Source organism: Syzygium oleosum, unplaced genomic scaffold (assembly GCF_021117445.2).
Source record: "Syzygium oleosum isolate NSW1041296 unplaced genomic scaffold, Sole_v2.1 Sole_v2.16, whole genome shotgun sequence".
Classification (NCBI taxonomy): Eukaryota; Viridiplantae; Streptophyta; class Magnoliopsida; order Myrtales; family Myrtaceae; genus Syzygium; species Syzygium oleosum.
Window position 1 is genome coordinate 2,924,039 of NW_026607500.1, and position 19,478 is coordinate 2,943,516.

Consider the following 19,478-nt stretch of genomic DNA (forward strand, 5'->3'; position numbering starts at 1 on the left):
TTCGTTTTTCTCTTAAAAATGCAACTTCTTTTACACATGCTCTCACGATTTGGGGATACCTGTCTGATCAACTTACCAAGATCCCTCTTGTTTGCATGTTTTTGCTTTAGTTCCACCGGGGATTCTTCTTTTGTTGCTCCCTTTTCTTTGTTTCCCTAGGGATGATAAAAAGGAAAGCACATAAGAGGATATCAATGGAAAATAGAATTGGAAGTGATACTTCCCTCTACTATTTGATAACTCCATTGGGAATTCTGAAATCATCAACTGATTCGGATTCTTTTTGCTTTCTTCTGCAAAACAGATAAACATGTTTATGAAATGCATGGTATGTATGATATGCATGATATGCACATGTTCTAAAGTGACCCGAATCTTTTCTTGAATGTTCGTCTTCATTTTATGGGTAGAAAATCTTGACAGCATCTGTATTTATAGGATAAGCTAGTTCTGTTCCTGCCATATCTACAAGAATCAATGCTCCTCCAGGAAGAACCTTCTTGACAATGTATGGACCCTCATAATTCTGAGTGAATTTTCCATGAGGATCTGAATTGTTGAAGATAACTTTATTCACTACTAAATCCTCTGTTTCGAAATTCCTCGATTTCACCTTTTGATTAAAGGATTTAGCCACTAGTCTTTGATAGGCTTGTCCATGGCATATAGCTCTTAGTCTCTTTTCATCGATCATATTGAGTTGTTCATATCTTTGTTGAATCCATTCAGCTTTTGAAAGTTTCAATTGGGATAGTATCCTTAATGAAGGAATTTCTACTTCAACGGGTAGCACTGCTTCCATTCCGTAAACAAAGAAAAATGGGGTTGCTCCAGTTGATGTTCGAATTGAAGTTCGGTATGCCATCAGAGCATACGGCAACCTTTCGTACCAATCACGATAATTTTCGGCTGTCTTGGCCAGTATCTTCTTGATATTCTTATTTGCTGCTTCAACTGCTCCATTCATTTGTGGACAATATGGAGATGAGTTCAGATGTCAGACATGGAAGTGTTCAAGTAAAATCATCTACAATATTGTTGTTTAGATTTGAGCCATTGTCCGTAATTATTGCTTCTGGAAGTCCATACCTAGCAATGATGTCCCGTCTGATGAATTTTGCAACATTCTTGGCAGTAACATTCGTGTAGGAGTTTGCTTCAATCCATTTAGTGAAATAGTCATGTCACGCCCCGAACCCCATCGAGCGGGCGACACACTTCCCTGGTCGATTAATGCGACATCCCAGGGTATCGCTGACCTCATTTATCATTATCAGAGACTTAAAACGATCAGCGGAAACCACAAATACCCGGACAATTAAAACTGGGGTAATCAAGGAGAATACACATATTCATTTCTCATTCAAACTTATATAATATTCACAATTTACAAACACCATATACATATGCACACCATACTATAAACCACCGATATCGAAAGGATTAATGACCTGGATATCCTATCCTCAAAAATGGTACTCCTCAAAAAGTCTCTTATCAACCCCTAAACCTAACCTCTACGCCCTCTGCTAGGCGTCCACTCTGAGTCTGATTCTTCGTCCTCTGACTCTAAATCTCCCTGAACTGTCTGCTCCTTCGAGGACTCTGGTTCGGCTCCGATCTCAATCGGGTTATTGATGTCACCCGACTCCGCTGGGACTTCTATCTGCTCCTCTGAGTCGGACTCCTCATCAAACCCGTACTCTGGCACGAAATCGGGGTCAATCCACTGCTCATACGGGGGAATGTACACCGGTTCTTCTTCAGGCACAGCAGGATCATTCTCAGGTTCCGCCTCGGGTTCCTCCTCTTCTGGTTCTTCCTCTGGGATCGGCTCAAGATCCATATCCATCGGATCGTACCCCGCTTGCGATCCTTCAGGCTCTGGTTCCTGCTCGACCCCCGAAGATTCTGGCGCTGCTGACGCAGGATGAAGTCCTGACTGCGCTAGACTAGTCTCTAAGCTAGTCAACTCGCCATCCGGAGGAGGTATAGCAGACGGGTCCCAGTCCCCAACTCCATCAAAGGGGACGTCAAAACCGCGGACGGGTCCAAACTCGTCTATCCTGTCCCTAAAGAACCAAACGATATATGTATGGGCCTCCCATAAGGGTAATCCTACATCTACAAATACTACGGTGGTGTGCTTAATCCAGGTCATATGGTCATCTATAGGAAACTCTACCACATTGTGTTCGGTGTGCATTGGTACTCCAAAACGCTCAGGTAGTGGCGACGGCGGAGGATTCATTGATCAGGCAGGGGTTCTGAAAAATATTGGTTGAAACAACCATGAGATTATATCTCAATAAGTACACCCCTAAACCCTACCTAGGCTATCACGTACCTCCAGACAATCACGACAAACAACCACACTCAGCTATTACATCGCAGGCACACAATCAATACTTACCTGGGCCTTTCCAGCGTGGAACCTGCAAGTTAGCCATCATAACACCATTCCACTCACATGCATGTTCTAATTTCGTTTCATGCATTTATTCTGATCTCATCACATCTTTTCCACACCACTCGCCAGTGACCCGCGTAATGGTACTGCCTCAGGTTCACTGCGACCAACTCATCACAACACTCCAGGGCCCGCGTAATGGTACAGCCTCAGGCCATGTATCTTGCCCGCGTAGTGGTACCGCCTCAGGCTCAACACCTACCACCTAACATCACAACACTCAAAGGCCCGCGTAATGGTACCGCCTCAGGCCATGTATCTTGTCCGCGTAGTGGTACCGCCTCAGGCCATGTATCTTGTCCGCGTAATGGTACCGCCTCAGGCTCAACACCTACCACCTACGACACAACCCGCGTAATGGTACCGCCTCAGGTTGGCCGTCTTCCGATAATACCGGGCATCGTCCCGCGTAGTCGTACCGCCTCAGGATGGATCAATTCCCCGCTCTTGCACATGCTCAACATATTGGCCATTCACACTTGGCCCGTGCACACATCAAACCACGCATTTCTCATGCTCAATCGACATTCAAACACAGCCAATTGACAATCAATTCAATTCGGCCCATGCGTGCACATAATCAAGCATATTTCAATCAATCAATTGCACACTAGTGCACCCAATTTCATCACCACAATTCAGCCACATCACAAATGCACAATCGACATACAAATTCTCATTTTTCCACCTCCAAACTGCGGCGAATCAATTCCGGCCCTTCACGACATTTTCTCATAATTAATCGCCGAATCCAAATACCCAATTTACGTACCGAACAAAACATCACAGCACTCATATCAGCCACCCACAGCCTGCCTTTGGCCTATAATTTTCCATCAAAATCTCCCAAATTCATTCCTAAGGCCCGCTAATCAATTCCGCCCCCAAAACCGTGCTAATCCGCGTCTATTAAAACCCGAATCCACCCTAATTTATCAGTCGATACCCGACGTCCTAAATAAGGTTTAGGGTGCGACTTACTAAACTCTAGACTAACGCGGCTAGAGTGGAAAGCGGCGAAGATCAGCGGGGACGGCGGCGAGCGGCGGCGCGGCTCGGCGGTGGCGCGGATGGCGACGGCCTCCTTGCCGTGAGTCACGGCCACAGGAGAGGGGAGAGAGAGAGAGAGTGTGAGCCGAGAAGGATGGAGAGAGAGAAAGATTTAGGCTTTTAAATATTCAAGGTCAATTATTGGGGGTCAAAATGACCATCTTGCCCTTGTCTCACAAACCCAATCGACGGTCCAGATTCGATCTTATCCTGAGATCGACGGCCCGGATCGAATCTTTCTAAAAATATCCAAGGGCAATTTGGGAATTTCGTAAAATTCCAAGGGCAAAATTGTCCAACTCAAAAATTAGGGCAAAATTACCAAAATGCCCTTCCCTCTTAAAAATTGCCCTTAACAAATTCCTGGGGTAAAACGGTCGCTTTCGTCATTTCTTGCCGAAATTAAATTTTTCTGAAGGATTCAGGAAAATCCAAAGCTGTACGTTCCAACTACAACGTCGTCTTAACGCCCCGTTGTGACTTCCTAATTTTTCGATGTCCAAATTGGGCTCAAATAAATAATTAAATTTTATTAAACGTAACTCGAGCGTTTCTCGAACTAACGGGCGGCTTTTTGGGGAAATTCGCATATTCAACCCGTGACTGATGATAAATCGAGTCACGTGCAAGTTCATTCGGTCCATGACGACTTCGGTTGTCACTTAATCGTGAGGATCGATCGCTAGATCCGAGGGGCAAGATCGTTTGGTATAGGTTTAGGATCATTCGTCAATTCATTTCGTGGTCCAGTGGAATCACTCTCGATCCACTACTATGATAGTGGCGAACTGACCCCTGGCTATCCTTGGATCGGCCTACAGCGGCTCAAAATGTCACCTCAACGATTTTATGGTCGAAAATCAATTCACGATCGAATTTTCTTTAGTCGCACGAATTTAAATCCCTAATTAGCCTTTCCCTAATGGTTAGTATCCCAGGAATGATCAGTTCCGGGCGAGAACTAACTACGAGTATGTTCATAAAACCAAGCATTTCATAAATCTCAAATGGACAATTTTCAGGATGTCACAATTCTTCCCCCTTTACACAAATTTCGTCCTCGAAATTTACAAATCCCACCACTACTCAAACAAATGGGGGTATTGACGTTGCATTATCTCTTCACTTTCCCAAGTCGCACCTTCTGTCCCGTGATGTTCCCAAATAACTTTGACCATCGGGATCATCTTGTTCCTTAGAACCCGTTCTTTCCGATCTTCAATCCTTACTGGTCTCTCAACATATGTGTGACATTCCGAAATTTCGCTCATTTGGGATTTATGAAATGAATTATTTTATTAATGTACTTGTAGCTAGTTCTCGCTCGGAACTGATCATTCGTTGGATACTAACCTATAGGGAAAGGCTAATGAAGGATTTAAGTTCGTACGACTAGAGGAATTCGACCGTGAACTGAATTTCGACCATAAAATCGTCGAGGTGACATTTTGAGCCAGTGTAGGCCGTTCTTAGGAAAGGATGGGCTGATTCGTCATTATCATGTACGTGGATCACGGGCGATTCCATTTGATTCCGAAATGAATTGACAAATGATCCCGAACTTATTCCGAACGATCGTACTCATAGGAACTAGTGATCGATCCTCGCGATTTTATTGGCAACCGAAGTCGTTACGGTCTGAATAAATTGCACGTGACTCGATTTAGTATCAGTCACGGGTCGTACAGGCGAATTTCCCAAAAGCCACCCATTAGTCTGAGAAACGCTCCAGTTACGTTATATATATATAATTTGAATATTGATTAGAGACCAAATCGAGCATCAGAAAATTTGGAGAGTCACGGCAGGGCCTTTGGACGACGTTGTAATTGGAACGTACAACTCTAGATTTCTTCGGATTTTTCAAAAAGTTCGATTTCGGCGAGAAACAGAGAAAGTGACCATTTTACCCTTGGGAATTAATAAAGGGTTAGTTTTATGGGCAAAGGGCATTTTGGTCATTTTACCCTCAAATTTGGAAAGGACAATTTTGCCTTTAGACTTTTTGAGAAATTACAAGATTACCCTTGGATATTTTCGGGTGAGATTCGATCTGGGCCGTCGATTTCAAGATTAGATCGAATATGGACCGTTGGATCAAATTGTGACAGAGGGGTATTTTGGTCATTTGGCAAAATTGGTCAAAACTTGGAAGTTAAGTTAGACCATTCTCTCTCCTCTCTCTCTCTCCCCCATTCGGTCACCCCCCTCCCACCGTGAGCCTCCCCTCCATCTCTCTCTCTCCCTCCCGCCGTCGCCGCTACACCGCCCACTGCCGCGCCACCGCCGATCCGCCGCCCCACCCTCACGCCACCTCACCGCCGTTCTCTCTCTCCCTCTAGGTTTCTTTCCCCTTGGCCATGAGCCAAGCCGCCCCCACCGTGAGCCGATCGCCGCCCGCCGGGAGCCGTATACTGTCGCTGCCACAAGCCGCCGCAAAATCGCCGTCGATCGCCACCGCTTTTCACTCTAGCCGCGTGAGTCTAGGGTCGGGTAAGTCGCGCCCTAAACCTGACTTAGGATATTGGGTATCGACGGGTAATTTTGGTTGAAATCGGGTTTATTCGGGTGCGGGATTGTACGGATTAGGAGTAAAATCAATTGGCGGGCCTAGAATTGAATTTGGGGAATTTTTAATGGAGACTTTGAGGACGAGAGTTGGCTGTGGGTGACTGTTCAGTGGGCTGTGATGGGCCGATCGGGACATAAATTGGATTTTTAGAACCGGCAATTAATGGTGAGAAAGTGTCGTGAAGGACTGGAATCGATTTGACGCCATCTGGTTGGAGAAAAATGGCAAATTATGTGTCTAATGTGTGTTGGAATTATGACTGGGTTGAGGAAATGAAATTGAGTGCATGGTTGTGTAATTACATGATTGAAATATGCCTGTTGGGTGCACGCTTGGGCCAGACTGATCTAATTATTAAAATTGGTCATGTCAAATGCTTAGTGAGCATGTTTTGCGTGTGAACCTGAGGCGTGCACAGTCCACGTGTGATTGGCCAATTAAGTGTGGTAAATGCTTGTTGAGTATGTGCATGAGTAAGAAAGAAATGTGGTATGATATGTGTTCGTGGAAATTGTGCCGTCCTGAGGCATATACTTCAACGCGGGACGATGCCCGGTATTACCGGAAGACTGCCAGCCTGAGGCGTGTACTTCAACGCGGGTTGCGCAGTAGGTGGTAGGTGTTGAGCCTAAGGCGTGTACTTCAACGCGGGCAAGAAACATGGCCTGGGGTGTCCAAACTGTAAGATCGTGATTGGGGATAGGGAGGAGAAGATTGATTTAGCGGTTCTAGACATGTACGATTTTGATGTGATAGTGGGTATGGATTGGCTATCTAAGCAGAGGGCCGTTCTGGATTGCAATAGCAAGGTGATCCAATTTAATCCCGTTGGACATCCGGAATATAAATTTGTGGGAAGTCGAGGAGGACCCTCGATTCCATGGATTTCGTCACTAAAAATGACAAAGTTGCTGAGGGAAGGTTGTCAAGGATTCCTAGCGGCAGTAGTTAATTCAACGGCTGAGGAGCCGAGGCTTGAGAATATAGCTGTGGTGTGCGAGTATCCCGATGAGTTTTCTCAGGAATTGCCGGGACTGCCACCAGCAAGGGAGGTAGAATTTGTAATCGAATTGGCACCTAGAACCGAGCCAATATCGAAAACACCTTATAGGATGTCGTTATCGGAGTTAAAGGAGTTAAAGGTGCAGATGCAAGAATTAGTAGACAAAGGGTTTATTCGTCCGAGTGCATCTTCGTGGGGAGCGCTGGTCTTGTTTGTGAGAAAGAAAGATGGATCGTTGAGGTTATGCATCGATTACAAGCAGTTGAATCAAGTGACGATTAAAAATAAATATCCCTTGCCGAGGATTGATGATTTATTTGATCAGTTACAAGGGGCTTCGGTGTTCTCTAAAATTGATTTGAGAATAGGGTATCATCAGTTGAGGATTAGGAATGAGGATATACCGAAGACGGCATTTAGGACGAGATATGGACATTATGAATTTACTGTAATGCCATTTGGATTGACGAACGCCCCTGCTGCCTTTATGGATATGATGAATCGGGTGTTTAAGGAATTCTTAGATCAATTTTGTGATTGTGTTTATAGATGACATATTAGTATACTCGAAGAGCCTAGAGGAGCATGAATTTCACTTGAATCGAGTGTTGCAGACTTTAAGGGAAAACGCGCTGTATGCCAAGTTTAGCAAGTGCGAATTCTGGCTCAGTCGAGTAGCATTTCTCGGTCATGTAATTTCTGGAGAAGGAATTTCAGTGGACCCATCGAAGATTGAGGCTGTAATGAAATGGCCGAGACCAATGACGGTAATAGAGGTTCGAAGTTTTCTGGGTTTGGCTAGATACTACCGTCGTTTCATGGATGGATTTTCGGCAATAGCGACACCGTTGACGCATTTGTTGAAAAAGGAAACAAAATTTGAATGGACTGATAGATGTGAAAGGAGTTTTTAGGAATTGAAGCATAGATTGACAACGGCACCAGTATTGACGATTCCATCAGGACCCGAAGGATATGAAATTTATAGTGACGCGTCGTTGAAAGGATTGGGATGTGTGCTCATGCAAAATGGACAAGTAGTGGCTTATGCGTCAAGGCAGTTAAGGCCGCAGGAGTTGAATTATCCAACGCATGATTTGGAGTTAGCCGCAATAGTATTCGCCCTGAAGATTTGGCGACATTATTTATGCGGAGAGAAATTTCAGATTTATACCGATCATCAAAGTCTCAAATATTTGTTTTCGCAAAAGGAATTAAACATGAGGCAGCGTCGGTGGATGGAGTTGTTGAAGGATTATGACTGTGACATTCTATATCATCCCGGGAAGGCTAACCGAGTAGCCGATGCTTTGAGTCGAAAGTCCAGCATCGCTCATTTGATGGTTAAGGAATGGACATTGTTAGAAAAAGTGCGAGACTCGAAGTTTAGATTCGAAGTAAGTCAAGTCTCGAGCTTGTTGGCTACGCTTAGGATTGAACCGGAGATCCAGGCTAAGATTAAAACACTGCAGTCTGTGGATCAGGAAATCCAAAAGATTTTAGAGATGGAAGAGGCTAAGAGAAAGCCAGATTTCCAGGTATCTGAAGATGTGATATTAAAATTTCGTGGACGTTTATGCGCACCTGACGATGCGGAGTTGAGGGAAGTAATTTTATCAGAAGCGCATCGTAGCAGTTACAGTATACATTCCGGTAGTACTAAAATGTATAGAAATTTGAGGCAATACTACTGGTGGAACGGTATGAAGGTGGATATAGCCAGATATGTGGCCAAATGTCTGACGTGCCAACAGGTGAAGGCACAACATTGTAAGCCTGGAGGATTGTTGCGACCCTTGGAAATCCCAGAGTGGAAATGGGAGCACATAACTATGGACTTTGTGACGGGGTTGCCAAGGAGCCAAAGAGGCCATGACACTATTTGGGTAATTGTCGACAGACTGACCAAGTCGGCACACTTTTTGGCTGTGCGAAAAGATTTCGCATTAGATCGGTATGCCGAGTTATACGTGTAACAGATAGTTCGTCTACAAGGGGTACCAGTGTCGATAACCTCAGATCGTGATCCTAGGTTTACCACCAGTTTTTGGAAAAGTCTGCAAATGGCATTAGGATCTAAGTTACAGTTTAGTACGGCTTACCATCCTCAGACAGATGGCCAGTCTGAGAGGACAATTCAGACTCTAGAGGATATGCTCCGGGCATATGTGCTGGATTTTCAGGGTAAGTGGGAAGAGCAACTGCCCTTAGTAGAGTTTGCTTATAATAATAGTTTCCAACAGAGCATCGGAATGGCGTTCTTTGAAGCGCTATATGGCAGGGCCTGTAGGACGCCCGTGTGCTGGGACGAGGTAGGAGAAAGCACTATAACCGTGCCAGAGCTAGTCGAGCAATCGATTGAGGCAGTTAAGATTATTCGCGAAAGGCTGAAGATAGCACAGGGCCGTCAAAAGAATTATGCAGACAGGAGGCGAAGACCTTTGGAGTTCCAGGTTGGGGATCACGTATTTCTTAAGGTATTGCCCATGAGAGGACTATCCAGGTTCGGTAAGAAAGGGAAGCTGAGTCCGAGGTACGTGGGACCTTTTGAGATTTTAGAAAGAATCGGGGATTTAGCATATCATCTTGCACTTCCGCCGAATTTATCACAAGTGCATAATGTGTTCCACGTATCGATGTTGAGGAAATACGAATCGGACCCGACTCATGTGCTGAATTATGAGGAGATAGCAGTTGATGATAAGGTGTCTTATGTCGAGAGACCAGTAAGGATTGAAGATCGGAAAGAGCGGGTTCTCAGGAACAAGACAATTCCAATGGTCAAGGTTATTTGGGAACACCACGGGACAAAAGGCGCAACTTGGGAAAGTGAAGAGGTGATGCAACGTCAATACCCCCAGTTGTTTGAGCAGTAGTAAGAATTGTAATTATTGGATAGTGGTGAGATTTGTAAATTTCGAGGACTAAATTTTTGTAAGGGGGGAAGATTGTGACATTCCGAAATTTCGCTCACTTGGGATTTATGAAATGAATTATTTTATTAATGTACTTGTAGCTAGTTCTCGCTCAGAACTGATCATTCCTGGGATACTAACCTATAGGAAAAAGCTAATGAGGGATTTAAGTTCGTACGACTAGAGGAATTCGACCGTGAACTGAATTTCGACCATAAAATCGTCGAGGTGATATTTTGAGCCAGTGTAGGCCGTTCTTAGGAAAGGATGGGCTGATTCGTCATTATCATGTACGTGGATCACGGGTGATTCCGTTTGATTTCGAAATGAATTGACGAATGATCCCGAACTTATTCCGAACGATCGTACTCATCGGAACTAGTGATCGATCCTCGTGATTTTATTGGCAACCGAAGTCGTTACGGTCTGAATAAATTGCACGTGACTCGATTTAGTATCAGTCACGGGTCGTACAGGCGAATTTCCCAAAAGCCACCCGTTAATCTGAGAAACGCTCCAGTTACATTATATATATAATTTGAATATTGATTAGAGACCAAATCGAGCATCAGAAAATTTGAAAAGTCACGGCAGGGCCTTTGGACGACGTTGTAATTAGAACGTACAACTCTGGATTTCTTCGGATTTTTCAAAAAAGTTCGATTTCGGCGAGAAACGGAGAAAGTGATCATTTTATCCTTGGGAATTAATAAAGGGTTAGTTTTATGGGCAAAGGGCATTTTGGTCATTTTACCCTCAAATTTGGAAATGCCAATTTTGCCTTTAGACTTTTTGAGAAATTACAAGATTACCCTTGGATATTTTTGGGTGAGATTTGATCTGGGCCGTCGATTTCAAGATTAGATCGAATATGGACCGTTGGATCAAATTGTGAGAGAGGGGTATTTTGGTCATTTGCCAAAATTGATCAAAACTTGAAAGTTAAGTTAGACCATTCTCTCTCCTCTCTCTCTCTCCCCCATTCGGTCACCCCCCTCCCACTGTGAGCCTCCTCTCCATCTCTCTCTCTCCCTCCCGAACTCTCTCTCTCTACCTCCCGCCATCGCCGCCGCACCGCCCACCGCTGCACCGCCGCCGATCCGCCGCCCCACCCTCACGCCACCTCACCGCCGTTCTCTCTCTCCCTCTCGGTTTCTTTCCCCTTGGCCGTGAGCCAAGTCGCCCCCACCGGGAGCCGATCGCCGCCCGCCGGGAGCCGTACACCGTCGCCGCCGCAAGCCGCCGCAAGATCGCCGTCGATCGCCACCGCTTTTCACTCTAGCCGCGTGAGTCTAGGGTCGGGTAAGTCGCGCCCTAAACCCGACTTAGGATATTGGGTATCGACGGGTAATTTTGGTTGAAATCGGGTTTATTCGGGTGCGGGATTGTACGGATTAGGAGTAAAATCAATTGGCGGGCCTAGAATTGAATTTGGAGAATTTTTAATGGAGACTTTGAGGACGAGAGTTGGCTGTGGGTGACTGTTCAATGGGCTGTGATGGGCCGATCGGGACATAAATTGGATTTTTAGAACCGGCAATTAATGGTGAGAAAGTGTCGTGAAGGACTGGAATCGATTTGACGCCATCTGGTTGGAGAAAAATGGCAAATTATGTGTCTAATGTGTGTTGGAACTGCGACTGGGTTGAGGAAATGAAAGTGAGTGCATGGTTGTGTAATTACATGATTGAAACATGCATGTTGGGTGCACGCTTGGGCCAGACTGATCTAATTATTAAAATTGGCCATGTCAAATGCTTAGTGAGCATGTTTTGCGTGTGAACCTGAGGCGTGCACGGGCCACGTGTGATTGGCCAATTAAGTGTGGTAAATGCTTGTTGAGCATGTGCATGAGTAAGAAAGAAATGTGGTATGACATGTGTTCGTGGAAATTGTGCCGTCCTGAGGCGTGTACTTCAACGCGGGACGATGCCCGGTATTACCGGAAGACTGCCAGCCTGAGGCGTGTACTTCAACGCGGGTTGCGCAGTAGGTGGTAGGTGTTGAGCCTAAGGCGTGTACTTCAACGCAGGCAAGAAATATGGCCTGAGGCGTGTACGTTAACGCGGGCCCTGAAGTGTTGTGAAAAATGGTCGCAGTGAACCTGAGGCGTGTACTATAACGCGGGTTACTAGCGAGGAATGTGCGAAAGAGATAATGAGAACGGAATGAGTGCATAACATGAGATTTGTACATGCTTGTGATCGTATGTGAAGTGCTTGTTATGTGATGATTTGGTGTATGTGTGATTGTGCTTTGTGATTGTCTGGAGGTACGTGATAGCCTAGGTGGGGTTTAGGGGTGTACTTACTGAGATGTAGTCTCACGGTTGTTTCAACCAAAACATTTCAAAACCCCGGCAGGAGCAATGAATCCCCCGCTGCCACCCGAGCGTTTTGGAGTCCCAGTGCATACCGAGCTTGAAGTAGAAGAGTTTCCTATGGGTGATGGTATGACCTGGATTAAGCATACAACGACTGTTTTTATAGAGGTAGGACTACCTTTATGGGAGACCCATGTTTATACCGCCTGGTTCTTCCGGGATGTAGCCGGGGATGAGTTCGGGCCCGTTAAGGGTTTTGATGTTCCGTTTGACTTAGTTGGGGATTGGGATCCGTCTGTCATACCCCCGATAGATGGAGAGTTGACTAGTGCAGAGGTTAGTTTAGCTCAGTCTAGTTTACATCCAGCACCCGTAGCTCAAGAATCTTCCGGGGCTGAGCACGAACCTGAACCCGAAGCGTCGCAGGCAGAAGGCGACCCGATGGACATAGATTTAGAACCAATCCCCGAGGAGGAACCAGAGGAGATAGAGCCAAAGGCAGAACCCGAGAACGAGCCTGATGAGTCTGAAGAGCCTAAGGAGGAGCCTGAGTATATACTTCCGTATGAGCAGTTTATGGATCCCAATTTCGTGCCTGAGTACAATTTCTTTGATGTACTAGCTGAGGAGGGTCAAATGAAGTTCCGGCTGAGTCGGGCGACATCAATCACCCTATTGAGATTGAGGCAGAGCCAGAGTCCTCGGAGGAGCAGTCGGTGCAAGGCAGCTCAAGTTCAGTCATTAAGGAATCAGACTCGGAGTGGACGCCGAGTAAAGGTCGTAGGGGTTAGTGTAGGGGTGGAAAAGTTAGGCTTTTGGCGAGTACCATTTTTGAGTGTAGAATGCCAGGTCATCGGTCCTTTTTGAAAATTGATGGTTGTATAGTTCGGTGTGCATATGTATAAAGGCGGTTTGTAAATTGTGAATATTATGGTGTAGGTTTGAATGAGGAAAAGTATATGTATATTCTCCCTGTTTTTCCCTAGTTTCAAATTGTCCGGGTGATTTGTGGTTCCGCTATGGAAGTAAATCTCTGATGATTTTAAGTGAGGTCGGCAATACCCTGGGATGTCGTATAAATCGATCAGTGAAGGATGTCGCGAGCTCGATGGGGTTCGGGGCGTGACAATATGACACCATGTCATCGACTTCTACTTCCTCATAATTCAACACATGAGTCGGGTCCGGTTCGTATTTCCTCAACATCGATACGTGGAACACATTATGCACTTGCGATAAATTCGGTGGAAGTGCAAGGCGATATGCTAATTCCCCGATCCTTTCTAAAACCTCAAAAGGTCCCACATACCTCGGACTCAACTTCCCTTTCTTACCGAATCTAGATAGTCCTCTCATGGGTGATACTTTAAGAAATACGTGATCCCCTACTTGAAACTCTAAAGGCCTTCGCCTTCTGTCTGCATAACTTTTTTGACGGCTTTGAACTGTTTTCAGCCTTTCACGAATCACCTTAACAGCCTCAACCGACTGTTGAACTAACTCTGGTCCAGTTATACTTCTTTCTCCTACTTCGTCCCAGCACACGGGCGTCCTACAAGCCCTGCCATATAGTGTTTCAAAGGGTGCTATTCCGATGCTCTGCTGAAAACTGTTGTTATAGGCAAATTCTACTAAGGGCAATTGCTCTTCCCATTTACCCTGAAAATCCAATACACATGCCCGAAGCATATCCTCTAAATTCTAAATCGTCCTCTCAGACTGACCATCTATTTGAGGATGGTAGGCTGTACTGAACTGTAGCTTAGATCCTAATGCCATCAGCAGACTTTTCCAAAAACTGGCGGTAAACCTAGGATCATGATCTGAGGTAATAATCACTGGTACCCCATGCAATCGAACTATCTGTTGTACATATAACTCAGCATACCGATCTAATGCGAAATCTTTTCGTACAGCCAAAAAGTGTGCCGACTTTGTCAATCTGTCGACAATCACCCAAATAGTATCATGGCCTCTTTGGCTCTTTGGTAATCCCGTCACAAAATCCATAGTTATATGTTCCCATTCCATTCTGGGATTTCCAAAGGTCGCAATAGTCCTCCTGGCTTACAATGTTGTGCCTTCACTTGCTGGCATGTCAGACATTTGGCCACATGTCTGGCTATGTCTACCTTCATACCATTCCACCAATAGTACTGCTTCAAATTCTGATACATTTTAGTACTACCTCGATGGATACTATAACTGCTGCGATGCGCTTCTGACAAAATCTCTTCCTTAATTTCCGCATCGTCAGGCACACATAAACGTCCACGGAACTTCAATATCCCGTCTTCGGATATCTGGAAGTCCGGCTTTCTCTTGATCTCCTCCATTTCTAAAATCCTTTGGATTTCTTGATCCGTAGACTGCAACATCTTAATCTTAGCCTGGATCTCCGGTTCAATCCTCAGCGTAGCCAGCAAGCTCAAGACTTGACTTACTTCGAATCTAAACTCCGAGTCTCGCACTTTTTCTAACAACGTCTATTCCTTGACCATTAAATGAGCGATGCTCGACTTTCGACTCAATGCATCGGCTACCTGGTTGGCCTTCCCGGGATGATACAATATATCACAATCATAATCTTTCAACAATTCCATCCACTGACACTGCCTCATATTTAACTCCTTTTGAGAAAACAGATATTTGAGGCTCTGATGGTCGGTATAGATCTGAAATTTCTCTCCGCATAAATAGTGTCGTCAAATCTTCAGGGCGAATACTATTGCGGCTAATTCCAAGTCATGCGTCGGGTAATTCAACTCATGCGGTCTTAACTGTCTAGATGCGTAGGCCACTACTTGCCCATTTTGCATGAGTACACACCCCAATCCTTTCAACGACGCATCGCTATAAATTTCATATCCTTCGGGTCCTGATGGAATAGTCAACACCGGTGCCGTTGTCAATCTATGCTTCAATTCCTGAAAACTCCTTTCACATTTGTCGGTCCATTCATACCTAGTTTCCTTTTTCAACAAATGTGTCAACGACGTCGCTATTGCCGAAAATCCTTCCACGAAGCGACGATAATATCCAGCCAAACCAAGAAAGCTTCGAACTTCTATTACCGTCGTTAGTCTCGGCCACTTCATCACAGCCTCAATCTTCAATGGATCTATTGAGATTCCTTCGCTAGAGATCACACTTCCGAGAAATGCTACTCGATTGAGCCAGAATTCGCACTTGCTAAACTTAGCATGCAGTGCGTTCTCTCTTAAAGTCTGCAACACTCTACTCAAGTGAAATTCATGCTCCTCTAGGCTCTTCGAGTACACCAATATGTCGTCTATAAAAACAATCACGAATTGATCTAAGAATTCCTTAAACACCCGATTCATTAGATCCATAAAGGTAGCAGGGACGTTCGTCAATCCGAATGGCATTACCGCAAATTCATAGTGTCCATATCTCGTCCTAAATGCCGTCTTCGGTATATCCTCGTTCCTAATCCTCAACTGATGATACCCCGTTCTCAAATCAATTTTAGAGAACACCGAAGCCCCTTGTAACTGATCAAACAAATCATCAATCCTCGACAAGGGATATTTATTCTTGATCGTCACCTGATTTAGCTGCCTATAATCAATACATAATCTCAACGATCCATCTTTCTTTCTCACAAATAAAACCGGCGCTCCCCATGGAGACGCACTCGGACGAATAAATCCTTTGTCTAATAACTCTTGCATTTGCACCTTTAATTCCTTTAACTCCGACAGCAACATTCTATAAGGTGCCTTCGAGATTGGCTCAGTTCCAGATGCCAACTCGATTACAAACTCTACTTCTCTTTCCGGTGGCAATCCCGGCAATTCTTGAGGAAACACATCGGGATACTCGTACACCACGACTATCTCCTCTAGCCTCGGCTCTTCAGCCGTCGAATCAACTACAGCCGCTAGAAACCCTTGACACCCTTCACTCAACAACTTCGACATTTCTAACGACGAAATCCATGGAATCGAGGGTCCTCATCGATTTCCCACAAATTTAAATTCCAGATGTCTAACAGGGTTAAATTGGATCACCCTACTATTGCAATCCATTACGGCCCTCTGCTTAGACAGCCAGTCCATACCCACTATCACATCGAAATCATACATGGCTAGAACCGCTAAATCAATCCTTTCCTCCATATCCCCAATCACAACCTTACAGTTTGGACACCCCAATGAAACTAGCATCTTATCATTCAAGGGAGTTGCAACGCATAACACAACATCAAGCAGCTGCGGTTCTATTCCAATCAACTCAACAAATTGCTCAGATATAAAGGAATGTGACGCCCCAGGGTCAAATAAAGCATACGCAGCATGGTTGCACAGAGAAATCATACCTATGACAACCCCTGGCGCGTTCTCAATTTCTCTTCTGGCCATGGCGTACACTCGTCCTTGCGCCTGTGGCCTATTCTGATTGGCCATCTGGGCCGTTCCAGTCTTATTCCCGTTCTTGGGTGGCGGCAACGCAGGCGATCTATTCTGCCTGAGATTGGGGCAATACCTCACATGATGACCAAATCCACCACACCCAAAACATGCTCCACCCCGGGTTGGACAAGGTCCATTTCCATGTCTTTCCCCACATAACCGACATGGACCATTCTGATTTCGGGCCGGCTTCCCTATATTTCTTCTAATAGGAGGGACAAAACGTCTATTACCCGACATCGGCCTCTTCCCGAGATTACGATTGTCCATACCCTGGACAAACCTCGACCCAGATGCGGCTGCCCTGTCTACCTGATCCCGCTCAAGAGCCTGAGCCCTATCATATATGTCCTCATAAGTCCTCAGATTCACCAGTATTAACTGGCTGCGAATGTCAGCTTTCAATCCATCCCGAAACCTTCGCGCCTTGTCCTCGGGATGCTCTACCATTCTCGGTGCAAACTTAGACAATCTAGCAAATTCCGCCTCATACTGGTTTACCGTCATCTGGCCTTGGCGGAGTCTCATAAATTCTGCTAGCTTTCTCTCCCTAGCACTCTCTGAGAAATATTTCCCATAAAAACTTTGGGTAAATGCAGCCCAAGTCTGGGCAGTACCTTCGGGAAACACTCTATCCCTGGTGGCTTTCCACCAATCATTCGCATTATCCTACAATTGATATATCGCTAGGGTTAGTTTCTCATTATCGGTGCACCCTAATACCTCAAAGGTTTTCTCGAGTTCCTCTACCCATCGTGGTGCAGCCTCAGGGTCACCTCTTCCAGAAAACTTGGGCGGTTTTAGCTTCATAAACTGCTCGACCAATTGGTGCATTTGTCTATTCACATTCACTTGCCCCTGCCCTTGATTCCCATTATTATTATTAGCAGTAGCTGCCACAGTGGCCTCGGTAGTTTGGGCAATCATAGCAGCTCGTTCCTGAGTCTGCTGTCCTATCAGATTACCAATATGTTCTAGGGTCTTCATGACCGCTTCCATTCTAGGATCATCTACAGGTCTAACATCAACTCTGGGGTCCACTGCAGCTCCAGCATCAATTCGAGGGTTTTCTACCGCTCTAACACCCAATCCGAAGTTCTCTACAGCTCTCGCTCGTGCATGACCTCTACCTCTTATTCCTCTTCTTGTACCCCTTCTGGGGACTCTTCCTACACCTCTTCCTTCGCTGCTCATCATCACAATTCTACCACTCTCCTACCTGCTATAATTTCACTCAGGAATTAGCAACCTAGGCCAACTAGATCAATCTAGTCCTAGGTAGTGAATTAACGCAGTAATTCACTCAGCAGGCAATCCATTACCACAAGCACAAGGCCACAATTAATAGAGTCCAAACACTTATCTCAGGTCCAGACGCACCTGCATTTCAATCATCACAACAATCAATTCACTCAATCAATCACAACAAACAATCTGGAGGCACGTATAGCTTATTCCGCCCTATGACTAGCTAAGGTCTCCCTAAATTACTACCCCAGGGTCTCTACTACTTATCACTCCAAACTTCGACCAGTTTAGATTGAGCTGTCCTCGCTCTGATACCAATTCAACTGGCATGTCACGCCCCGAACCCCATCGAGCGCGCAACACACTTCCCTGGTTGATTAATGCGACATCCCAGAGTATCGCTAACCTCACTTATCATTATCAGAGACTTAAAACGATCAGCGGAAACCACAAATATCCGGACAATTAAAATTGGGGTAATCAGGGAGAATGCACATATTCATTTCTCATTCAAACTTATATAATATTCACAATTTACAAACACCATATACATATGCACACCATACTATAAACCACCGATATCGAAAGGATCAATGACCTGGATATCCTATCCTCAAAAAGTCTCTTATCAACCCTTAAACCTAACCCCTATGCCCTCTGCTAGGCGTCCACTCTGAGTCTGATTCTTCGTCCTCTAACTCTGAATCCCCCTGGACTGTCTGCTCCTCCGAGGACTCCGATTCGGCTCCGATCTCAATCGGGTTATTGATGTCACCCGACTTCGCTGGGACTTCTATCTGCTCCTCTGAGTCGGACTCCTCATCAGACCCGTACTCTGGCATGAAATCGGGGTCAATCCACTGCTCATACAGGGGAATGTACACCGATTCTTCTTTAGGCACGGCAGGCTCATTCTCAGGTTCCGCCTCGGGTTCCTCCTCTTCTGGTTCTTGCTCTGGGATCGGCTCAAGATCCACATCCATCGGATCGTACCCCGCTTGCCATCCTTTGGGCTCTGGTTCCTGCTCGGCCCCCGAAGATTCCGGCGCTGCTGACACGGGATGAAGTCCTGACTGCGCTAGACTAGTCTCTAAGCAAGTCAACTAGCCATCCAGAGGAGGTATAGCAGACGGGTCCCAGTCCTTAACTCCATCAAAGGGGATGTCAAAACCGCGGACGGGTCCAAACTCGTCTATCCCGTCCCTAAAGAACCAGGCAGTAAATGTTTGGGCCTCCCATAGGGGTAATCCTAAATCTACAAATACTACGGTGGTGTGCTTAATCCAGGTCATATGGTCATCTATAGGAAACTCTACCACATTGTGTTCGGTGTGCATCGGTACTCCAAAACGCTAAGGTAGCGACGGCGGCGAAGGATTCATTGATCAGGCCGGGGCTCTGAAAAATATTGGTTGAAACAACCATGAGATTATATCTCAATAAGTACACCCCTAAACCCCG

At 45.5% G+C, this 19,478-nt stretch overlaps 1 protein-coding gene across 1 annotated transcript; it reads right to left on the bottom strand.

Annotated features, from left to right (window-relative positions):
- Window positions 1-1,510: 1,510 nt before the first annotated feature.
- LOC115686573 (uncharacterized) lies at window positions 1,511-1,852 on the bottom strand. The gene has a single exon (XM_030611917.1). It carries the CDS (start codon window positions 1,850-1,852, stop codon window positions 1,511-1,513), a length of 342 nt encoding a protein of 113 aa, XP_030467777.1.
- Between the last annotated feature and the right edge of the window lie 17,626 nt (window positions 1,853-19,478).

What these genes read in the sequence shown, in the direction of transcription:
- LOC115686573 (XM_030611917.1), bottom strand. Translation starts at nt 1,852, where the DNA reads ATGGATATGGATCTTGAGCCGATCCCAGAGGAAGAACCAGAAGAGGAG.